This window comes from Monodelphis domestica, chromosome 6 (assembly GCF_027887165.1).
Source record: "Monodelphis domestica isolate mMonDom1 chromosome 6, mMonDom1.pri, whole genome shotgun sequence".
Taxonomy (NCBI): Eukaryota; Metazoa; Chordata; class Mammalia; order Didelphimorphia; family Didelphidae; genus Monodelphis; species Monodelphis domestica.
The window spans coordinates 65,244,887-65,264,840 of NC_077232.1; the positions used below are offsets into that span (position 1 = coordinate 65,244,887).

The 19,954-nt window shown below is 41.1% G+C and overlaps 1 protein-coding gene across 1 annotated transcript in view; it reads left to right on the forward strand.

Annotated features, from left to right (window-relative positions):
• The first annotated feature begins 18,888 nt into the window (after positions 1-18,888).
• PDE3B (phosphodiesterase 3B) overlaps positions 18,889-19,954 on the forward strand; it is a 184,828-nt gene continuing 183,762 nt past the window's right edge. The window contains exon 1 of the mRNA XM_003341455.4: positions 18,889-19,951. Within this exon, the coding sequence (XP_003341503.2) occupies positions 19,034-19,951 (918 nt within the window). The 5' untranslated portion in view covers positions 18,889-19,033. The remainder of the gene's footprint in view (positions 19,952-19,954) is intronic.

A 19,954-nucleotide genomic window follows, 5' to 3' on the forward strand; every position in this document is an offset into this window, starting at 1 on the left:
GGAGGAGCTGGGTATAAATCTGGCCTTAGACATTTTCTAGCTGTGTGACTCTGAGTAAGACTATTAATTGCCAATTTGCCTAGCCCTTGCCACTCTTCTTAGAATTGACACTAAGACTGAAGGTATGGGTTAAAAAAAAGTCAGAGCTATAAGGGACCTGAAAAATCACCTCCTTTGGCCCCCCACATGCTACAGAAGAAAATGAGGCTCAGACAGGAAAATTGCTGTTTTGGAAGGTTAGTTTGATTGAGGAGCACTTCTCTCTCTTTTTATTTTTTTAAAACCCTTACCATCTGTCTTGGAATCAGTACTGTGTATTGGTTCCAAAGCAGAAGAGTGGTAAGGGCTAGATAATGGGGGTTAAGTGACTTACCTAGGGTCACACAGCTAGTCTGAGGCCAAATTTGAACCCAGGACCTCCCATCTCTGGGCCTGGCTCTCAATCCACCCAGCTGTCCCCCTTTTCCTTCTTCTTAGAAGAGTGTTGAATTGATTTTTCCTGACTATATCCATTTTCAACCACTAGAGCATGAATGAGGACTGGCCTCTTGAGGTACCTTTCTCTAGTCTCTCACTCTGCTTTCTCGTGTGTGCATAGAAAACCTGAAGGTCTTACGGACTCAAAGAAGTCTGTGAAGTGAGAGATAGAAACTAACTCATGAGGAATTTAGTTTAGAGCAAGGGTACTTTTTTTTTCTTTTCAAAGTTAGGAAGCTTAAAAATACAAATAACTAATGAAAATTCATAAGAATGCACTGAGGTGCTGGGTGTTATGGCATACATCTAGAATCCTGTCCTGAGGAAGCTGAAGCTGGTGAATTACTTGAGTTGGGAAGTTCTGTGCTGTAGTGGGCTAAAAGTGAGGGTGTCTACACTCCAAGCTACCAGGCTGCTTAAAGAAGGTCAAACCAGCTGATCTGAAACAGTAGGTTAAACATCCCTTGCCAATTAATAGAGGGATCGAGTCCATAAATAGCAGTTCCACTTCCAAGCAGAGTGAGATAGGGAGATTCAGTGTTAAAAAAAAATAAAAAGCAAAACAAAATAAAACAAAGAACTGTTTTGAGGACCCAGGAAATCTTTTGATTGCCAAGTTAAAAAGGTTAAATTTGTCAAAATTATTTCACTTCCATCCACATTCTTCATAGCAAAAAAAAAAAAACCCAAAAAACTAATTTAAGGTGCAATAAAATTGCTTTATCTTTAGAAAACCATCATTAAAATACAAGCAACTAGTAAGCACACTTAAAAAAACCCCCAAAAACAGTTCCCAGCAAACAACATAGACCATATTCAAAAAGCAATAAAGCAAATAGGTGTGAAAGAGAGAGAGATGATTCACTATTTTTCTTCCAACTTCTCTGAGTAGGAATAGTTTTATTCTGTTTGATTTTTAAATTAAATTAAATTTTTTAAAAGAATGAACATCTATTTTCTCTCTTTTCTACTTCTACCATTGGAAAAAGAAAAGAAAAATAAAACTCATGTAACAATTCTTGTGCATAATCAATCAAAAATAATTTTGAGACTATGTTCAAGAAGCATATGTCCCAGTCTACACCGTGAGCCCATCACTTCTTCATCAGAAGTTGGTAGCATGTTTCATCATGAGCCCTCGGTATTGTAATGTATAATTTCACTGATCAAAATTCTTAAAGTTTTTCCAAGATGTTCTTCATTACAATGTTGTTATAATATTATTCTCTTGGTTCTCTGTATTAGTTCATGCAAGTTTCTCTGAAACCATCTTTTTCATCATCTCTTACAATAGCATACACAATAATTTATTCAACTTTTCCTCAGTTGATGGACACCTCTTAGTTTCCATTTCTTTGTTACTATAGAGAGAGCTGTTATAAACATTTTTTGTATATGTGGGTCTTTTCTTTCTTTGATCTCTGAATAGGCATAGTTATTTTTCTCTTTGCTGTATTCTATAAGCCTAATGGCAACACTGAGAAAGGTGGAGTCACCAGGAGTTATAAGATTTAGAATTAGTCTCTTTGAAAGTATTCTCTGGGGCAGCTAATTTGCTTAGTGAGTGGAGAGCCAGGCCTGGAGATAAGGGGCTTGGGTTCAAATTTGACCTTGGATATTTTCTACCAATGGGGCTCTGGGTAAATCATTTAACCTGGATTACTTAGCTGAGTATAGCTCTTCTGCCCTAGAGCTGATACTTATTATCAATGCTAAGGAGATAAAGGTTTTTAAAAAAAGAAAGTATCCTCTTTCAGCTGTTGTTTCTGTCACTCTTGTGTTGCTACAACTTGCCTTTGACAAATTCTTTCCCATCTCTCATCAGTTATAAAATTGCCATTGCAGCAGAAAAACTCCTTTCAGTTTTGATCCCATGATTATTTCATCTTTTCCAGAGCTGAGAAGAACTCTCAGGGTCTTTAGTGAATTAGCCCCACCTTGAAAGGCAGTCCAGAGAGACTGTTACATACCTAAGGTCATATGGTGAGTGAATGATGTGTTAGAATTTGACTTGAACTCAAGCTGACTTGAACTCTCAACTTCAGGTTTTGGACTCTTTCATGAAATGTGTGCTTCTTCTTTATATAATGTACATATTTTCTTTTTTTTCTTTTCATTTATTTATTTATTTATTTATTTATTTATTCATTCATTCATTCATTTATTTATTTATTAACATTCTTTTATTTGGTCATTTCTAAACATTATTCATTGGAAACAAAGATCATTTTCTTTACCCCCCCCCCCCATCACCTCTCCCATAGCCGACGCATGATTCCACTGGGTATCACATGTGTTCTTGATTTGAACCCATTTCCGTGTTGTTGGTATTTGCACTAGAGTGTTCATTTAGAGTCTCTCCTCAGTCATTTCCTCTCAGCCCCTGTAGTCAAGCAGTTGCTTTTCATCGGTGTTTTTACTCTTACAGTTTATCCTCTGCTTGTGAATAGTGTTTTTTAGATCCTTGCAGATTGTTCAGGGACATTGCATTGACCCTAATGGAGAAGTCCATTACCTTTGATTATACCACAATATGTCAGTCTCTGTGTACAATGTTCTGGTTCTGCTCCTCTCGCTCTGCATCACTTCCTGGAGGTTGTTCCAGGCTCCATGGAATTCCTCCACTTTATTATTCCTTTTAGCACAATAGTATTCCATGACCAACATATACCACAATTTGTTCAGCCATTCCCCAATTGAAGGGCATCCCCTCGTTTTCTAATTTTTGGCCACCACAAAGAGTGCAGCTATGAATATTCTTGAATGTACATATTTTCTCATAAAAATAGGAATTTAGGGAATAAGACATCAAATTTTAATAAGAATATTTGATTATGTAGGTAGAGTGCCTTCACTTTCTTTTTAAATCCTTATCTTCTGTCTTAGAATTGATACTAAATATTGATTCCAAGGCAGAAGAGCAGTAAGGGCTGGGCATTTGGGGTTAAGTGACTTGCCTAGGGTCATACATCTAGAAAATGTCTGAAACTAGATTTGAACTCATATTTTTCCGACTCCAGGCCTGGTCCTGTATCCACTGTGCTATCTAGCTGCTTCTTATTTTGTTTTCTAAATTGTGTTGTATTCTACTTTGAGAAAGAAGTCTGTAGTTTTTTGAGATTTAGGATTTTGGAGCTGGCATTGTACAGGAAACATTACCTATCAGATTTATGGATAGAAGAGGAAGTTATGAGTAAACAAGGGATGGAGAGCATTGTGGGATGTGAAATGGATAATTTTGAGTACATTAAATGGAATAGTTTTTGTACAAAAGGTAAAATAATTGTTGCCAAGATTAATAGGAGAGCAGAAAATTGGGAAAACTTTTTCATAGGCAGTCTCTCAGGTAGGGGGGTCTCATATCCAAAATATAGAGAGGGACTTGCCAAATTTATGGGAATAAGAGCCATTTCCCAATTGATAAATGGGCAGAAGATGTGACCAGATAGTTTTTGGACTAAGAAATCAAAGTTACATATAGCTACATGAAAAAATGTTCTAAATCATTCCTTAGGGAAATGCAAACCAAAATAATTCTAAAGTATCCTCTCACACCCATCAGATTGGCTAAAATGACAAAAGGCCAAAAATAACCATTATTGGAGGGGATGTGGAAAAACGGGGACTGTAGTATGCTGTTTATGGAACTGTGAACTGATATAACCATTTTGAGAGCAATTTGAAATAACACCCAGAGAACTATAAAACTACATATAGTTGGGTCTATTAAAGAACCTATATGTTCCAAAATATTTATAACAGCCCTCTTTGTGGTGGCAAAGAATTGGAAATCAAGAGGATGTCCATCAATTGTGGAATGGCTAAACAAACTGATGGAGTTTAAATGTGATGGAATACTACTGAGCCAAAAAAAATGATGAGCAGATTAATGAAAAAGAACCTGGAAAGAACTACATAAGATATGAAGAGTGAGATGAATAGAACCAAGAAAATATTATACTCAGCTACAGGTTTAATATTTGAAGAATAACTTATGAATGTTCACCTTTGGGAGAATGAACTGAGAAGTGGAAATATGAAAGGCATAATCTATATACTTTGCCCGATGATGCCTTCTATTGTGTGAGGAGGGAAGGGAGAGGTTGAATTTAAAAAAAATTAAGTATAATGGCAATGACTTGGTTTAATATTGCTGCATTTATTTATTTGGTTAAGGGCCTCTATAAATAATTTTTTTTAATTTCATAATCTTTTAATTTGTATCTACCTTGAAAAGATCCTACAATCAAGAGAGGGAGAAAAAATCTCAAGTTCTTTCATGTTAATTTGCAATTCGGAGCTTGAATCTTTCATTCACAACTTTATTCTTGTAGAAGTTAGTCTTATTCAATTACTTCCTCTGTTCTGAATTTTTTTTTGGTAATATAGAATATAAAAATCTGGGTTACAGTTTTAACCTTACCACAATCATAGCCTGTCGAAGCTGGAAAAGACAGAGATCATGTAGTTCATCCCCTCATTTTACAGAGGAAGAAACTGAAGCCAGGAGAAGGGGAAGTTTTCAAGGTCACAGAGCTAGTGAATGACAGAAGCAGGAAGAGAACTCTGGGCTCCCAACTTGACTGCTAGGGTTTCTTTCATTGTACTAAGCTAGTTCTTTCCAATCTTCTGACTTTCAAAGCCTTAACTTATCAGGAATATCAGATTCAGCATCTTTTTCATCTACATATTTATACATAAAGGATTCATATATTCACATATGAATATATAGGATCTACATCTATCCATATAAAATGTACATATATACATAAATATAAACTACATGTAGAGTCATTCTGGCATAGGGGATAGAGTGCTGACCATGAAGACCTGAATTCAAATCCTGCCTCTAACACATGAAAGCAGTGTAACACTGAACAAATTGCTTAATCTTTACATATTCTAGGTGACTTTAAAAAAATCCCTTACCTTCTGTCTTCATATGAATTCTAACACAAAAGAGCAGCAAGGGCTAGGCAGAGGGGATTAAGTAATTTGGCCAAGGTCACACAGGAAGTATCTGAGGTGAGATTTGAACCCAGGTTCTTCTGACTCCAGGCCTGACACTGTTCTCTGTGCTCCCTAGTTGTCTCTAAAGCAATTCTTTAAGACTTTAAGTTGCAAATGCTGACTTGTATTAGGAGTTTCCTGAACCAAGAATTTTCTATTCCAATGAAATCAAAGGACCACTCTCTATCCCCTATGTATCTGTACATATGGAAATAATAGCATGACTAAGATTTAGAAAGGACCTCAGATTTTATAGGTGAAGAAACTGAGATCCAGGAAAGTTAAGAACAAGGTCACACAGATAGTACATAGTATGGATCAAGATTTGAACTCAGGTCTTATGACTAGAACTAGAGCCATTTCCAGTATATGTTTTGTCTTCAGAATAGCAGGTAAAGTCGGTGGGTTATTTGTGCAAGGGTTATTTCCCCTTTCTCCCTCTTTTTTTTTTCTCTTTGCTTCTATGGAAATGTGACCTCAGCTGGTAAGATCTGGTCTGGAACAAGGAGGAAGGGACTTAGGAACCATTTTTGTGTACCAACTTCCTAAAAATTGCCTCCATTATTTGGTGTGTCAATATTGGGTTGTTGTTTTAAATTAAATCCTTACTTTCTGTTTTAGTAACAATTCTAAGACAAAAGAGCAGCCCTGGCTAGGCAATCAGGGTTAAGTGACTTGCCCAGGCTCATATAGCTAGGAAGGTCCTGTGATCCCATTTGAACCTAGGTCCTTTTGACTCCAGGCCTGGTGCTCTATTCACTGTGCTACCAAGCTGCCCCAACAGTGGGCTTTAAGGAAAGGGATTTGTATTTTCCTTATTGCCTCTACTCCTGTCTTTAAATAAGGTAAAACTACAGAGGAACCAAGAAATGATAGGAAGGCAAATACATCCCTTCCTTATAACTGTACTTTTAATTTTTCTTATGATTTGTAATTGTAATATATGATACTATTCAAAGCCTGTTCTGTTGCCACAGACTGCAGCTCTGGCCCCAGCCAGACATCTGGCAAATGTCTGCCACTGGGGAATCCAGGCAAATCCATCCCTACCACTGGGAAAACTGCTCTGTGGCTGGCTCTGTTCAAGCTGCCTTACAAATGTAGCCTTCATATAGGAAGATCCAAAATACCTGACAGGTTGTCATCTATAAAAGGAAGGAAAGTTATTTTGTTCAGCACCAAAAAGGAGAATTAGAAGCAATGAATGGAAGTTAGGAAGAGGTAGACTTGTTTTTTAACCCTTACAGTAACAACTATAAGACAGAACAGTAAGGACTGTGCAAAGGAGATTAAGTGACTTGCCCAAGATCTCACAGCTAGTAAGTGTCTGAGGTCAGATTTGAACCCAGTTCCTCTCAACTCAGACCTGGTACTCTATCCACTGAGCCATTTAGTCCCCTCTGAGAGGCAGATTTTAATATGTCATACAGAGGATTTCCCTAAAAAATCAGAGCTGGCTGCTCTAAAATAGAATAAGCCACTGCTTCTCGGGGATGTTGTTGAATTGGATTAGACTCTCTTCTCTCTAAAATCCCTTCAACTTTGGAGTGTTTGTTATACAGGGAGGGATATTATTACTATCTAAATACTGGACTCTTTTTGTGCTACTATGTAAGTCTTAAAACATACAAAAAGGTAAGTTAATACTCTTATTGCTAATTTTTAGGAAAGTTCCTTGAACTTTTACTTTACCATCTGCATCTGTAACACTTCCCTTGGGCCTCAGTAAGGGGCTGAGAGATGCCCATCATAGGGTAGACATTTAGATTTGGAGGAGACCTTTTAGTTCATCAAGTCTAATCCCCTCATTTTATAAATGAGAAAACTAAGGCACCAAGAAGTTGTGACTTGCCCAGAGCCACACTACTAGAAAGGGGCTAAGGTAGGATTCAAACCTGGGTCTTCCTGACTTCAGGTCTAATACTCTTCTTTACTTTCTTACTGGCATAACAGATAGACAGATGAAGATTTGGCATACGTGGAGAGAATATTTTAGCATTTTAAAAATTTTAGGATGAATATTTGGGACTTAATGTTAGGTGACGACTTATCTGAGTAAAACAAGAAAAGACTGAGATGGAGATTAAAAGACTTGAATATCCAACTGGGATATAAATGAGATCTGGCTGGGTCCTAATAAGTCAGCTATTTATGATTAAGCACTGAATTTCATATCATCACTGCTACCTCGTGTGGAGTATGATGCTAGAAATTTGGTATGTTTATGGAGGATATAGGAAGAGGGGTAAGGAAGAGAGCTCCAACTAGGGCAGGGTGACTAGGACTTTGCCTCAGGGTACTGAAATCTAGAGGGCACACATTAGTCCCACAGCTGTCCTCCAGTCTGCCAGTCACATACCACGACCCATCATGCCACAACATAACCGTCTGTTCTTGGATAAATGAGCCCAAATATCAGGTTACCAAATGGGCCACATAAATCTAAATAGTGATGATTGTTTCTTATCCCTTTTATAATTCTGGGTATCCAGTTGCTATTATACTCCTCTCCTAGGACCAGGATTTCTTACTTCTACCTCCTGACAGTTAGGGGGTTAAGGGATATGGCTATGTCCCAGGGTCAAGGTCTGAACTCTTTGGAGGACGAGTCCCCCATTCCAAAATGACTCCCCTAAACAAATTGTTTTCAGTATACACATATGCACACACAACATACACATTCATACCTGTGCCCCTACATATGAATGCACACATTCACATACATGTACATGAGCAGAATACATACTCACACACATGCACAGCACATTAATATTCACATATATGCACACAAGGTCACATACACAGACAGACACACATGCACAAGTATGCAAACCACTCCCCCCAATTTGTTCTGCAGTACTATTGATTGGACAGGACTATTATCCAAAACAAAAATGATATGTCGGTAGAGGGGTGAAGACTGAAGCTAAGAAAGATCTGACCTAACTCGTTGCCATCTAATGAAAACCAAGAATAACTGTTACCCTAAGGTTTCTAAGACATTTGTAACTGGGTAACTTCCTCATGGCAGTTATTTTTACCTCTGCCTGTTTCTTTGTAGCTTCTAGCAGGAAAAGCCATCCAAACGAACTGCGGCTTCATCTAGAGACAGGAGGGGAAAGATGATGTGAAATTGCAGCCTTCTCTTTGATGGCTCCATGAAGAGAGAAAATGTCACAGCTTTGGAAGTTAGGAAAGAAAGGGGGGAAGGGGCAGCCAGCTCTTTTCCAAAAAAGCTCCCTCCACACATGCTATGCTCTTTGCCAGCTTGGGGCGTAGAAGGAAGTTTTCTCTGGGCCATCACTGATGGGCATGGGTGAGAATCTCCAGAGAACAGGACTGATTTTCCTTCACAGAGCTCCAAAAATGTTTCAGCTCTTGGACCTATTAGAATGATTGTAGGGATGTGGGATCTGCATTCAGTTTTTCGTGAGGAAAATGGGGACCTGAGATTGAAATGTATTATTTGTGTTTCCAGAAGGGTATGGCTCTGAGAAAAGCAGAGAACTGAAGAAGGAAGTTGATTTGAATGAAGGAATTTTAACCCAGAGTTTATTTTGAAACTATTTTTAGGAAAAGTTTAGTCAGGTTCATTCTTATGAAGGCTTGGAAATGTCTGGCCTGTTTTATGGCACAATAAAACCTCAGGGTTTCCTGGTTGGCTGGTATTTGTTTAAAGAAGAAAGTGGGCTTCTGGTCAGGATAACATTGGAGAGGGTAAGAGAAGGTCCCAGGTGAAATGTTTCACCTGCAGAAAGTCATAATCTCAAGAGGAGAATTTGACCATCTCACTGAAGGTTCCTGGTCAAAAGAGGCATACTGGGGAGTCGGAATCTGTTCACCAAAGAGTGGGTGTCAGTCGTCACTTTAAACGTTATTGTAGAGTCCAAATATGCACAATTAAAATATTTCATTGATGTAGTGGTGCCTCTCATTCCCCCCCCCCCCCCCCCCCCACACACACTTTATACCTACATAAATATGGTTACCAAGCCCTGCTAGAGAGCTGTGCCTGAGAGTGGTCCAATCATAGTGTCAGTAAACAGGAGAACTGCAGCTAATTCAGGTTACTTAGTGGGGGAAGGCCACCCAATCCTTTTGCTTTTATCTGAATCATCTGACAGATGTTTTCACATTCACTGAGTAATTGTACAGTCTCTTGCTCTGGTTTTCCTGAATATGGTCTAGACAATGTTCTAAAACTCATATCTCATCTTGGACCAAGAGAAAGGGGCCCAGTTTCACTGAGGAAGATCCATTGGACTTCTAGGGAGGCAAGTGGGAAGTCGGGGATATGTTGAAGGAATGATTTCCTGCAAGTCTGCAACTTATCTGTCTCTGTGCCTCTCTCAAAGAGTCTCTGAAACCACATGTCTGTCTCCCAAGAAGCTTTGGTGCAAACTTTGTTCCTTGCACAGGTATCCATTGCTGCCTTGATCTTATCTTCATAAGTCAGGAGTTTGTCCCTTGGCATACCAGCAGCATGCACACTGTCACAGGCTAGGTCGGAAGTCTAGTTCTGAGCATAAAAATACTTTAGATAACACTCATCTATTGCTATATTCAAAAATCATTGGATGATACACCTGGCAGGCATGATGGTAGAGACAATCATGTAGGATCTTCACTTTTTGTAGATGAAGAAATGAATGTATTGGGGGAAATAACTTGTTGCAGGTGAGGGAATGAATTAGAGACAGAGCTGGGACTAAAGCCCAGATCTCTTGACTCCTGCCTTTCTTTCCACTACACTCTGGTGCCTCTCATATGTAAATAGTTCACTCAGTATATACTAGCATATCTTGGTAAATAATTACTTTGCTAATGTTTATTGCTTATTTTTAGGACAGCTTCCAGTGTGTTTAGTGGGTCCTTTATAGAACACGTAAAGGAGGTATGGACAAGAATCAAACCAGAGGAGAAGGCAGAGAAAAGGCACCTAAATAACTTAGAGATTCCTGGTCTTTGAAAATAAAATATTCATTTTCTTAAAGAACTTTTATTGTTGGTTAAAAAAGAAATCTTATGCATATAGCATATATTTAAGAAACACTTATATAATTGATTAAATGAATTCTGTTCCATTTTTCCTGGTAAGTAAAATTAATATAATTCTAGCTGGTCTGGGGGAGGAGAAAACATTAATTTTTTCTTTCTACTAGACTGATCCATTTCTGGCTCCACCCTGAACCTGGAAGTGACTCCTGTTTGGGGTGAGCAAATTGGGAAGGCAGTTTGCTTCTGCTGCCTCTCAATGCCTGCCTGGGCTGGCAGTCTGTCATTCCTCTGGGCAAGAATCCAGCTTGTGGTAGTGAGGTGGTTTTGTGGCAGGACTCCACAATTAACCACAAGTTCAGTGTCAACGGTAGGCAGCCCCCACTGGGGCTGTGATCCTGTAGGTCTGTTGGGATAGGCAGAGCAGAAGAAACTCCTGCTTGTCTCAGAGGGGAACATCACAACTTGGAAAGAGTTTGTATTGCTGTTTATTGTTCAAGGGTCAAGGCTTGGGTTTAACCCCAAATTCTGGGAAATCTCAGATTAACAATCAGGTATTGATTTAAGGCTTTAACTAGTTGTTAAATTTCAAAAATATACCAAACTTGTGACTTAGATATCTTTAATTCCTTTTGAACCTAGAGGTGGAAAAAGGAGAACTGTTTGCACTACTGGAAGATATACTTTCATGGGAGACAGAGTGGGTAAAGCAGTAATGAATAAATTTAAAATATAAACTACAGGTGTCTCAGTCAACTTTTCTTTGTCATTTGGATCTCAGATGCCACCATGTAAATCAATCATGTGTGCCAATTTCCTTTGATCCTAGAAGAGAATTCTTTTTATAGGTCTTCACTCACAAATGTTACTAGGGGCCACATAGCCCAAAACAGTTAATGTTGCATTCCAGAGTGGGGAAACCAATTTTTCATTGAGGATCATTGACCTGCAAACAACATAGAATCCAACAAACAAAATTAAGGGATTCCTCAAGTAAAGAGAATTCAGTTTCTTTCCTTCCTTCCTTCCTTCCTTCCTTCCTTCCTTCCTTCCTTCCTTCCTTCCTTCCTAAATATAATCATTATCATTAATGGACAAATCAAAAGCCTTTTAAAATAGAAGAAATATGAAACTATCCAATTGATATAACAACTTAAAATGCAAGATTTACTTGAGTTAAGGGAGAAAAATCTGGGTTGAGGAAGGCAGGAATATGTGAGGAAAACTGGGTAAGATAGAAGGAAAAAGAGGGAATTAAGTGGGGTAAAAAATATATGTGGAGGGAAAGGGAAACATAGACTGCTCTGTATTTCACTTGGGATATAGGTATCAGATAAGTGAAGGAGAGTGCTTATTGGAAAAAATATTGGACCTTAAAGGCAAGAAATATGGATTCAAGTTCTTACTTTCTTCATTTACTGACCTTTGACAGGTCCTTGCCTTCTCTGAGGGCCAGTTTTCTTATTCATAAGATGATAATATGAATACTACTGACTTCACAGTTATTGTGAGGAAAATGCTATGTGGCTATGTATAAATGTGAATTACTGTAATTATCACTAGTGTTTGGAATGTTAGCTCTTTGGCAATTTAGAATTTGTTTTTCTGTTTTTGAAATATCTGCTCTGATTTTATTTTCAGGCTTTATTGAAATTTAATTATGAAACAAAGGCTCATTTCCCCCTGAAATTCAGTATATTTTTCTGTGTAAGAAGATATGACATGTTTAACAATGTCTTACATTTTCTGTGTAAGAAGGATTAACAAATTTTTTTTGGAACTTCAGAAGTGTTAGCCAATTTATTAACTTTTTCTTCTTTGAGAAGTCAAGGAAGTCCCATTCTAATCCCTAAGGGTTATATTTTGAATGGATATTTATTTTATTGTGATGGGCCTTTTTCTTTTTTCAAATCAAGTCATACTTTTCAGCTTAGCTGGTTTCTAGCATGATAATAGCTAGAGGGACTCATTTTAAAGACCTTGGTGAAAAGAACCTTGAAATGGATTAACCACTATTCACAACTCTTCAACTGCTTTTTAAAAAACTTTATTTTTTAACAATGAAAGGCTTCTCTTGTAATTGGACAGGCACAAGACCTCACTAAGGGTGAAACCAATTGGTGGTTTCAGAGGCCTGGCCAGAGTATTATCACCTGACTTGACTGGCGAGGTGAAATCCAACCAAGAACTGGACCTCTTAAGCCAAAAGCTGACTCTTTGCTATATCTGTATTCCATTTTGATAACTGTGATAAAATTACCAATAGGTGGAGCTGCTGAAACTTGAAAACAGATTCTAACTACTAGCTTTTGAATTTAGAAAAGGACTGGGTACTCTTTTTTTTTTTTAATGTAAATTGTTGGGGTCAGGAGAGGCTTCACATCCTCCTTCTGGGGAGAGAGAGGGGAATCAACAAAAGGTGTCAACAGCAGCAGAAAGAGATTCTTTGGAGGTCAGGTATGTGGCCAAGGTATTCTGGTGCTTTAGGGCATGTTTACACATTGGATAATAGTTATAAACTCTTGGACCCAAAGTCAAGAGCAATATAAGCCCTTTGGTGCTGTGGCTGTCTGAGTTGGCAGAACAATAATTTAATTTGACCTCTAAGAAATGTGGCCAAGCAATAGTTTGTGTCAAAGATTGTAAATAGAAGAGGGAGTTGCTATAAACCTAGCTAGCCCACTCATGTTTGCAAATTGTAAGTTTAATTATCTTTTGGTGATCTTCAGAGGCATACAATCAGAAATATCATCTTCTAAACCTGCTGAGGCTTGGTATTCTCATCTATTCATCCCATCCAACCATGGGAACTCTAATCCTTTATTTTATCCATATGATTTTTGAAAAATCACTTAATCTGAACTTCAGTTTTTAAAAATTTGTGAATAATAATCCCGGCCCACCTCACAGGATTGCTAGGAGGATAAAAAACAAAATAATGGGTAGAGTTTGCTTAAAGCACTATCTCAATGCCAGTTGTCATCATTAATTCAAGAAGATCCATAAAATTTTGAATGGCAGTCAAAAAAGAGAGTAGTTGATGGAAGATCAGGGAAGGCAATAATATTAAAAATCAACTTTTGCATTTATCTCTCCACTCCTCACTGATTATTGAGTACTTGAATTTTGGGTTCATTTTTCTCCATCACAAGCTTAGTGTAGTTTGAGAGCACAAATTGAGCCTTATAGTCACTGGGGGTGTGTGTCTTGGGGGGGGGTTTCCCCTTTTGCCATAAGAATAGGTTCAGAGCAGGAAGGGATCTTAGGGATCTTTGAGTCCTAGCTGATTATTTAACAGATGGTAAAATTAAGGCCTAAAGAGGATACAACTTGCTCTAAGATACAAAGCAAGTTTTAAAGGTAGAGGCAGACTAATTCCTTCTCACCTGGATGCCTCTCCTACCTTAGATGAGTTCTTAGTTTTAAAAATTATTGATGGGTTGTTAAAATCAATATATTGAGAGGCAGTAGTAGGAAGAGTACCAGAGGAAACAGATTTGGAGTCAGGGGAACCTGGTCTCTAATCCTGTCCTTACTGTTTGCCATTTGTAGTGACTATGACGAACAAGTCATTTAATCTCTTTAGGCCTCAGTTTCCTCATAAGAAATGAGAAGATTGGAACTTGGTGACCTCCTAATGGAAGGATAAAACTTCTTTGTGATTTCCTACTATTACTTATAATAGTTATTATATGTTTTGTTGAGATGCAAGATAAAGATAATTATTATAGAAGAAAAGGTAGCCCATGGAGTTATTAGGGTGTAGCTTTTCTAGCAGAGGCTTTCAAATAGGTAGTCAAAATGGGAAATTTAGTGGTGGAAGGGAAAAAGTGTGGACCTGAGAGCTGAGAGCTGAATTCTAATGCTGGTTCAGCCAGTAATTCATTGAATGACTTTGTTTAAGTCATTTAACTTTAATTCTCTTGTCTTTAGTTTTAAGACATGTAAAACAAAAGGATTAAACGAAATGATCTAGTTCTGTGAAAGCTAACTGTAAAAATTAATGTTTTTCTTTGTCATATAAATGGGACAAGACAGGAAAATTCATATTTTCCTCTCCCCTCCCTCTTTTTTCTTTTTCTTTTCTTTTTTTTTTTGGCTTCTCTGAATCCCCAATTATATACTTTATTACCTTGTTTTCCAGTTGTGTCTGACTATTTGTGACCCCTTTTGGGGCTTTCATAGCAAATATATTTGAGAAGTTTGCCATTTTCTTCTTCAGCTCATTTCATAGATGAGGAAACTAAGGCAAATGGGGTTAAGTGACTTGCCCAAGGTCATATAGGGCCTGAGGTCAGATTTGAACTTGGGAGAATGAGTCTCCCTGACCCCAAGACTCAGCATTCTATGTACTGTGCCACCCATCCTAAATTGCTTAAATATCCAAAGTCTCTGTTGTTGTACATGCATGTAAAATGTATTTTAGGGCATGGCTTTGAGCAAAGATCAGTTGGGAATGGATTTTGTGGGATTCAGTAAATATCCAAATTCCCTGTAAGATGTTTTTGCTCTGTTGAAAAGTCTGCCATCCCATTATCACCTTTGTGGTGGATAGTTATGGGCCTGGAGTCAGGAAGACCTGAGTTGAGATAAGGTCTCAGATACTTCCTTTTAGTATAACTTTGGGCAAGTCACTTAACCTCTGCCTCAGTTTCCTCAACTCTAAAATGGGGATAAATAACGGCACCTACTTCACAACAACTTGTTGTTGAGGATCAAAAGAGATAATATTTGTAAAAAGTACTTAGCTAGTTCCCTCTCCCTCCCCTTTTATCTGTTGAAGAAATACTAGTGCTCTCACCATGAGGCAGAAGGACAAGGCCAAGAAGCACAAACCATTCTCCAAAGCAGTTTCTATTAGGTGTCCTGTACTAGTGCTGTGGTGCCCTTCTCTTTTCTTCCCACTTCTAAACCAATCCTGCCAACTACTGCTTCTACCACTGGCACTTTCTCCCACCTGACTCCCCTTAGGTCCTTGAATTTACACTTTGGAAGTAGCCTCTACTCCCTTGGCCTCTCTCTTTTGTTGGGTCCTCTCATTAAGGAGGGCTTCCATGCTACCTTGTCTCATTCCATTCACTGTGGCACTTCAGACTTTCTCTATTATGCCTTTGGGCCAGGTACCTTTGGACCTGTTAAGCCAGTTTTTTGGACTTCCTTTAAAAAACAAAACAAAACAACCCTTACCTTCGGTCTTAGAATCAATAATCTGTATTGGTTCCAAGACAGAAGAGTAGTAAAGGTTAGGCAATGGGGATGAAATGATTTGTCCAGGATCACAAAGCTGGAAAGTGTCTGAGGTCAAATTTGAACCTAGAACCTCCCATTGCTAGACCTGGTATCCACTGAGCTGCCTAGCTGTCCCCGTGGACTGTCTTTCTATTTGTATTTGTATTCTTAGCCCTTAGCACAGTGCTCTCCATGTTGTAAACTCCGAATAAATGCTCACTTTTTACAAATATTATCTCTTTTGATCCTCAACAACAACCCTGTGAAGTAGAAGCCATTATTATCCCCATTTTAGAGTTGAGGAAACTGAGGCAGAGGTTAAGTGACTTGCCCAGAGGTTATGACGCATGGTGTTATCCATTATTAAGTAGTCAGGATTTAAACCCAATCTAGCATTCTTTCCCCCCTATCATGTCACCTCCAACCCACTATTTTCTATTCCTGATGAAAAAGATCCTCAGTAGACACTTGGTTTAATCTCCCCGTCCTCTTACACACATCAGACCTGCATAGTGAGGTAGGAAAAAAACAGGCTTCGAAGGAAGTCAGAGGACCTGGGCTCAGATCCCAGCTTTACCACTTATAGCCTGGATGACATGCCCCAAAGAAGCCAAGCTTCTGTTTGGAAAGAAGTTAGGCTTAGAATATGTTGAATGAATGCATCGCTCCTTATGTTCCAGGTATGTGCTAAACTCTGGGGAATGCTAAGATAAAAGTGTCCGTTCCTGACTTCAAGGACCTTACAGTCTAATAGGATGATATAACACGTAGGTTATGTTGTGACCTGGGTCATTTTATTCTAGGAACTCATAGGAACGGTGAGTGGAGACAACACAGAAGAACCAAGAGTGCTGATCTTTATCACTGTCCCCTGAAAGAGGTGAGGCTGGGGAGACAGCAATCTGGGAAGTGGGCAGAAGATTTTATTTTATTCGCCCTCTTTTTTTTTTTTGCAGGTAAGACATGAAAAGCAGATGAAAAGCCTGAGAAAAAACATAGTTGGAGGAAGAGGTTGTTCCAAAGCTCTCACCAGAGAGTGTTGGTGGAGGTGTGTGTCTGTATTTCTGTGTTTCATGGTACTGTTGAGCTGGAGAGAAGCTGCTTAGAATCCTGATCTCTCTAAAATGGAAGGGACTCTGCTAGAATCAGTAATCATAGTGGAGCGCATGCTTTTTAGCTGCTCTCCCTTTTGGGTTGGAAGGCTGTGTCACCCACGTTGGCAACATTCCCTCAGGGTTTTAGTATGATAGTTTATAAGCCCCCATTAGTGGGTTTTCTTCTATGATTGTCAATTGACATCATTTAGTCAACTAGATTTAATTAGATCTGAAAAAGAGTATTTATGAAGGTGGTATGAAGAAGTCAGCACAAATTATTCCCCCCCCCCCAAAGTCTGTCACCCACTCTCCCACCAGAATGTATATATAAAGTCCTGAGGAAAGCAGGCTCAGGTTTAGAGGGTCTAAGTGGCACTGGCACACACACATATCCCTATATATATATATATATTTGCTCCTGTTGAAATTTTTTCTCCTCCTCATTGGGTTGTCATTAGATTCTCCCTAAGCACGTTCCCTTGTAGTATTTTGCTGATCTTGAATCTGTTTTGCTTCAGTGTGTATAGTTTATCCTTGGCTCCCAATACAGCCCTGTCTATTAGCTGTTACGGTTCAGGGATACTGCTGGGACTGAAGAGAAGTCAACATTTTCTGACTCTTCAAAATTCACAAGGTCCAGGTGGAAAGGAGTTTCTATTGGGGACCCCCCAAATTCTTTATCTCTCTTAAAAAAAACCCTTACTTTCTGTCTCAGAATCAATATTGCTCATTGGTTCCAAGGTTGAAGAGGGTGAGGGCTAGGAAATTTGGGTTAAGTGACTTACCCAGGTTCAGGGAGGTAAGATTTTAACTCAGGACCTCCTACCTCTAGGCCTGGCTCTCCATCCACTGAGCCACCTCACTGTGCCCCCTCCTCCCCCATTCTCTCTTAAGGGCTTATCAGGAGTTGCTTTCTTCTTTGCCAGACATTTGAATGCCCAGTTAGGAGTTAATTTGCTGTTTTATACAAAACTCACATTGTGTGACCAGACATACATTAGTTGAACGCTTTTTGACTGATTGACTTAGTAGAGATGTTCTAATCTGATAAAGGCATGAGGGCTAGAGTTTTTTTGTTAATTATTTTATGTGGAGTGGAGTGATGATTGACCCACTGTGTGCTGGATCTCCCCCCTTATTCCTAAGATCACAGATTTAGAGGTGGGGCTTTTGATATCTCACTTCACACCCCCTCCCCTCTTTTTAGGTGAGGAAACTGAGGCAGAGAGAGGTAATTTGTCCAGAGTCACAAAGCTAGAACCTAAGGCAGGATTGGAACTCAGGTGCCAGCAAATATGTAAGTGCTTAAAAAGTGTTGCTCATTGTGGATTCCAACCCCAGCATCTCACTACAAAGACTTCTATCGCATCAAAGCTGCATGTTGGAGGGAACAAACTCAAAAGGGGGTCATGAGGACCTGGGCTTAATGTCAAGGTCTTCTTTACTCTTCAATACCTATCTTGGGCAAGTCCCTCCCACTCATTCTGAGACTCAGTATGTCTATCTGTAAAACTCAAGGGTTACTCTAGAATCTAGACCATTTAGATATTTGTGTTAGCAATTCTAGGATCCTTGAACCTGAGGTTGCGATATCACAAGGGAAGGGAACAAAGTCCTGTGAAGGAACGATGTCTTTTTCTAGCAGGGAGCCCCTGGATCCCATTGAAGACCTCATCCCCCGCCTACCCCTCTTAGCCCCCCAGCCATGAAACCGTTGGGGGTCAAAGGCTAAGAGTAGTTTTCCTTCTCAGTATGTCCATCATTTCCTCTTAAGGTCCAGCCCTGGGATCTCCTCCCCATCACTGGGTCACTCCCTTCTCCTCCCCCTCCCTGGGGTTGGTGTGTGTCTGTGTGTGTGTAGTGGGGGTGGGGTTAGGGGACCTCTGAGGTTGCCAGACAGTTCTTCCTCGGCCCAACTGGGCATGCCCAGTCAGTGGGGTCAGTCGGTCGGCAGTGGCCCTCGTCCTGGACGGGCTGAACGGGGGCAGCAGCGACTGTGGGGCAGGCACACGGGCACGCGGGTGGGGCGCGCTCCCAGTGGGGAGGGCGGTAGAAGGAGGAGGAGCGCGCGACAGCAGCCCAACGGACCAAGTCGGGTCGGCGCGGCGGGGGTGGAGGAGCGGCGCGGAATTCTGAGCCCCCCTGGGCGTCCCAAGTTCCGAGAGCGGAGCCGAGGAGAGGAGAGGAGCTAATCCTCAGCCCCTTAGACTGAGCCCGGCGCGGCCATGAGGCGTCTCCCGCGGCGGGACGGGGCCGGGCCCCCGCGGGAGAGCCTGCGGAACGGCTACGTGCGCAGCTCGGCCAGTCCGCTGCGCGAGGACCCTCCGCGCGGCTTTTTGTACCACGTCTGCCGCCTATGCAACGTGGAACTGCTGCTGCCCCGCGCCTCCTCCTCCTCGTCGCCGCCGGCCGGCCCCGCGCCGCGCCGCGCCCCCGACGGCGCGCCGGCCAGCTCCGCTCTGGGCGCCCTTGCCGGCTTGGTGCTCGCCCGGCTCCTTTGGCCCGAGGGCTGCACCCGCCTCGACCGCCCGCTGGGGCTACTGCTCCGCGGGCTTTCGCACGTTCTGTGCCCGCTCTTCAGCCTCGCCTGTGCCTTCTTCTTCTTCACCTGCTTCCTGACCCGGCCGCGCCGTCGCCGCCTCCGCCTCCACCGGGGCGCCCGGCCGGCCTGGGGACTCCTGGCGCTGCCCGCCTGCTGCTATGTGGGGGACCTGGTGCTGGCGCAGTGGGGCCCCGGGCCCGGGGGGCAGCTCCTGGTGCTGGGTAGGCTGCTGCTGGTGCTGACCTGCGTGGGGGTCCTGAGTCTACTGCAGCCCGTGCAGCCCACGCGCAGTGTCCTGGTGCTGCTCTTCTCCGGCGTGGTCTGGTGGGTGTCCGTGGCAAGCCTCAGCCTCCTGCCCGCCGCCCTCCGACCCTTGCTTTCCTGGCTCGCTGGGGGCATCGGCACTGGGCTGGCACTGGGGCTCGATCGCTTCTTCCCGCTTCGGGAAGCTCCCTCTCTGCCTCGCCTAAGCGGGGAGGGCAAAGTGCCTGTGATCAGACCCAGGAGAAGGTCCAGCTGTGCACCGATAGGCGAGACTCCCACCAGCTTCAGGAGCCAAACATCCCGGAGACCTTCGTTGCCTTGCATTTCCAGAGAACAGGTA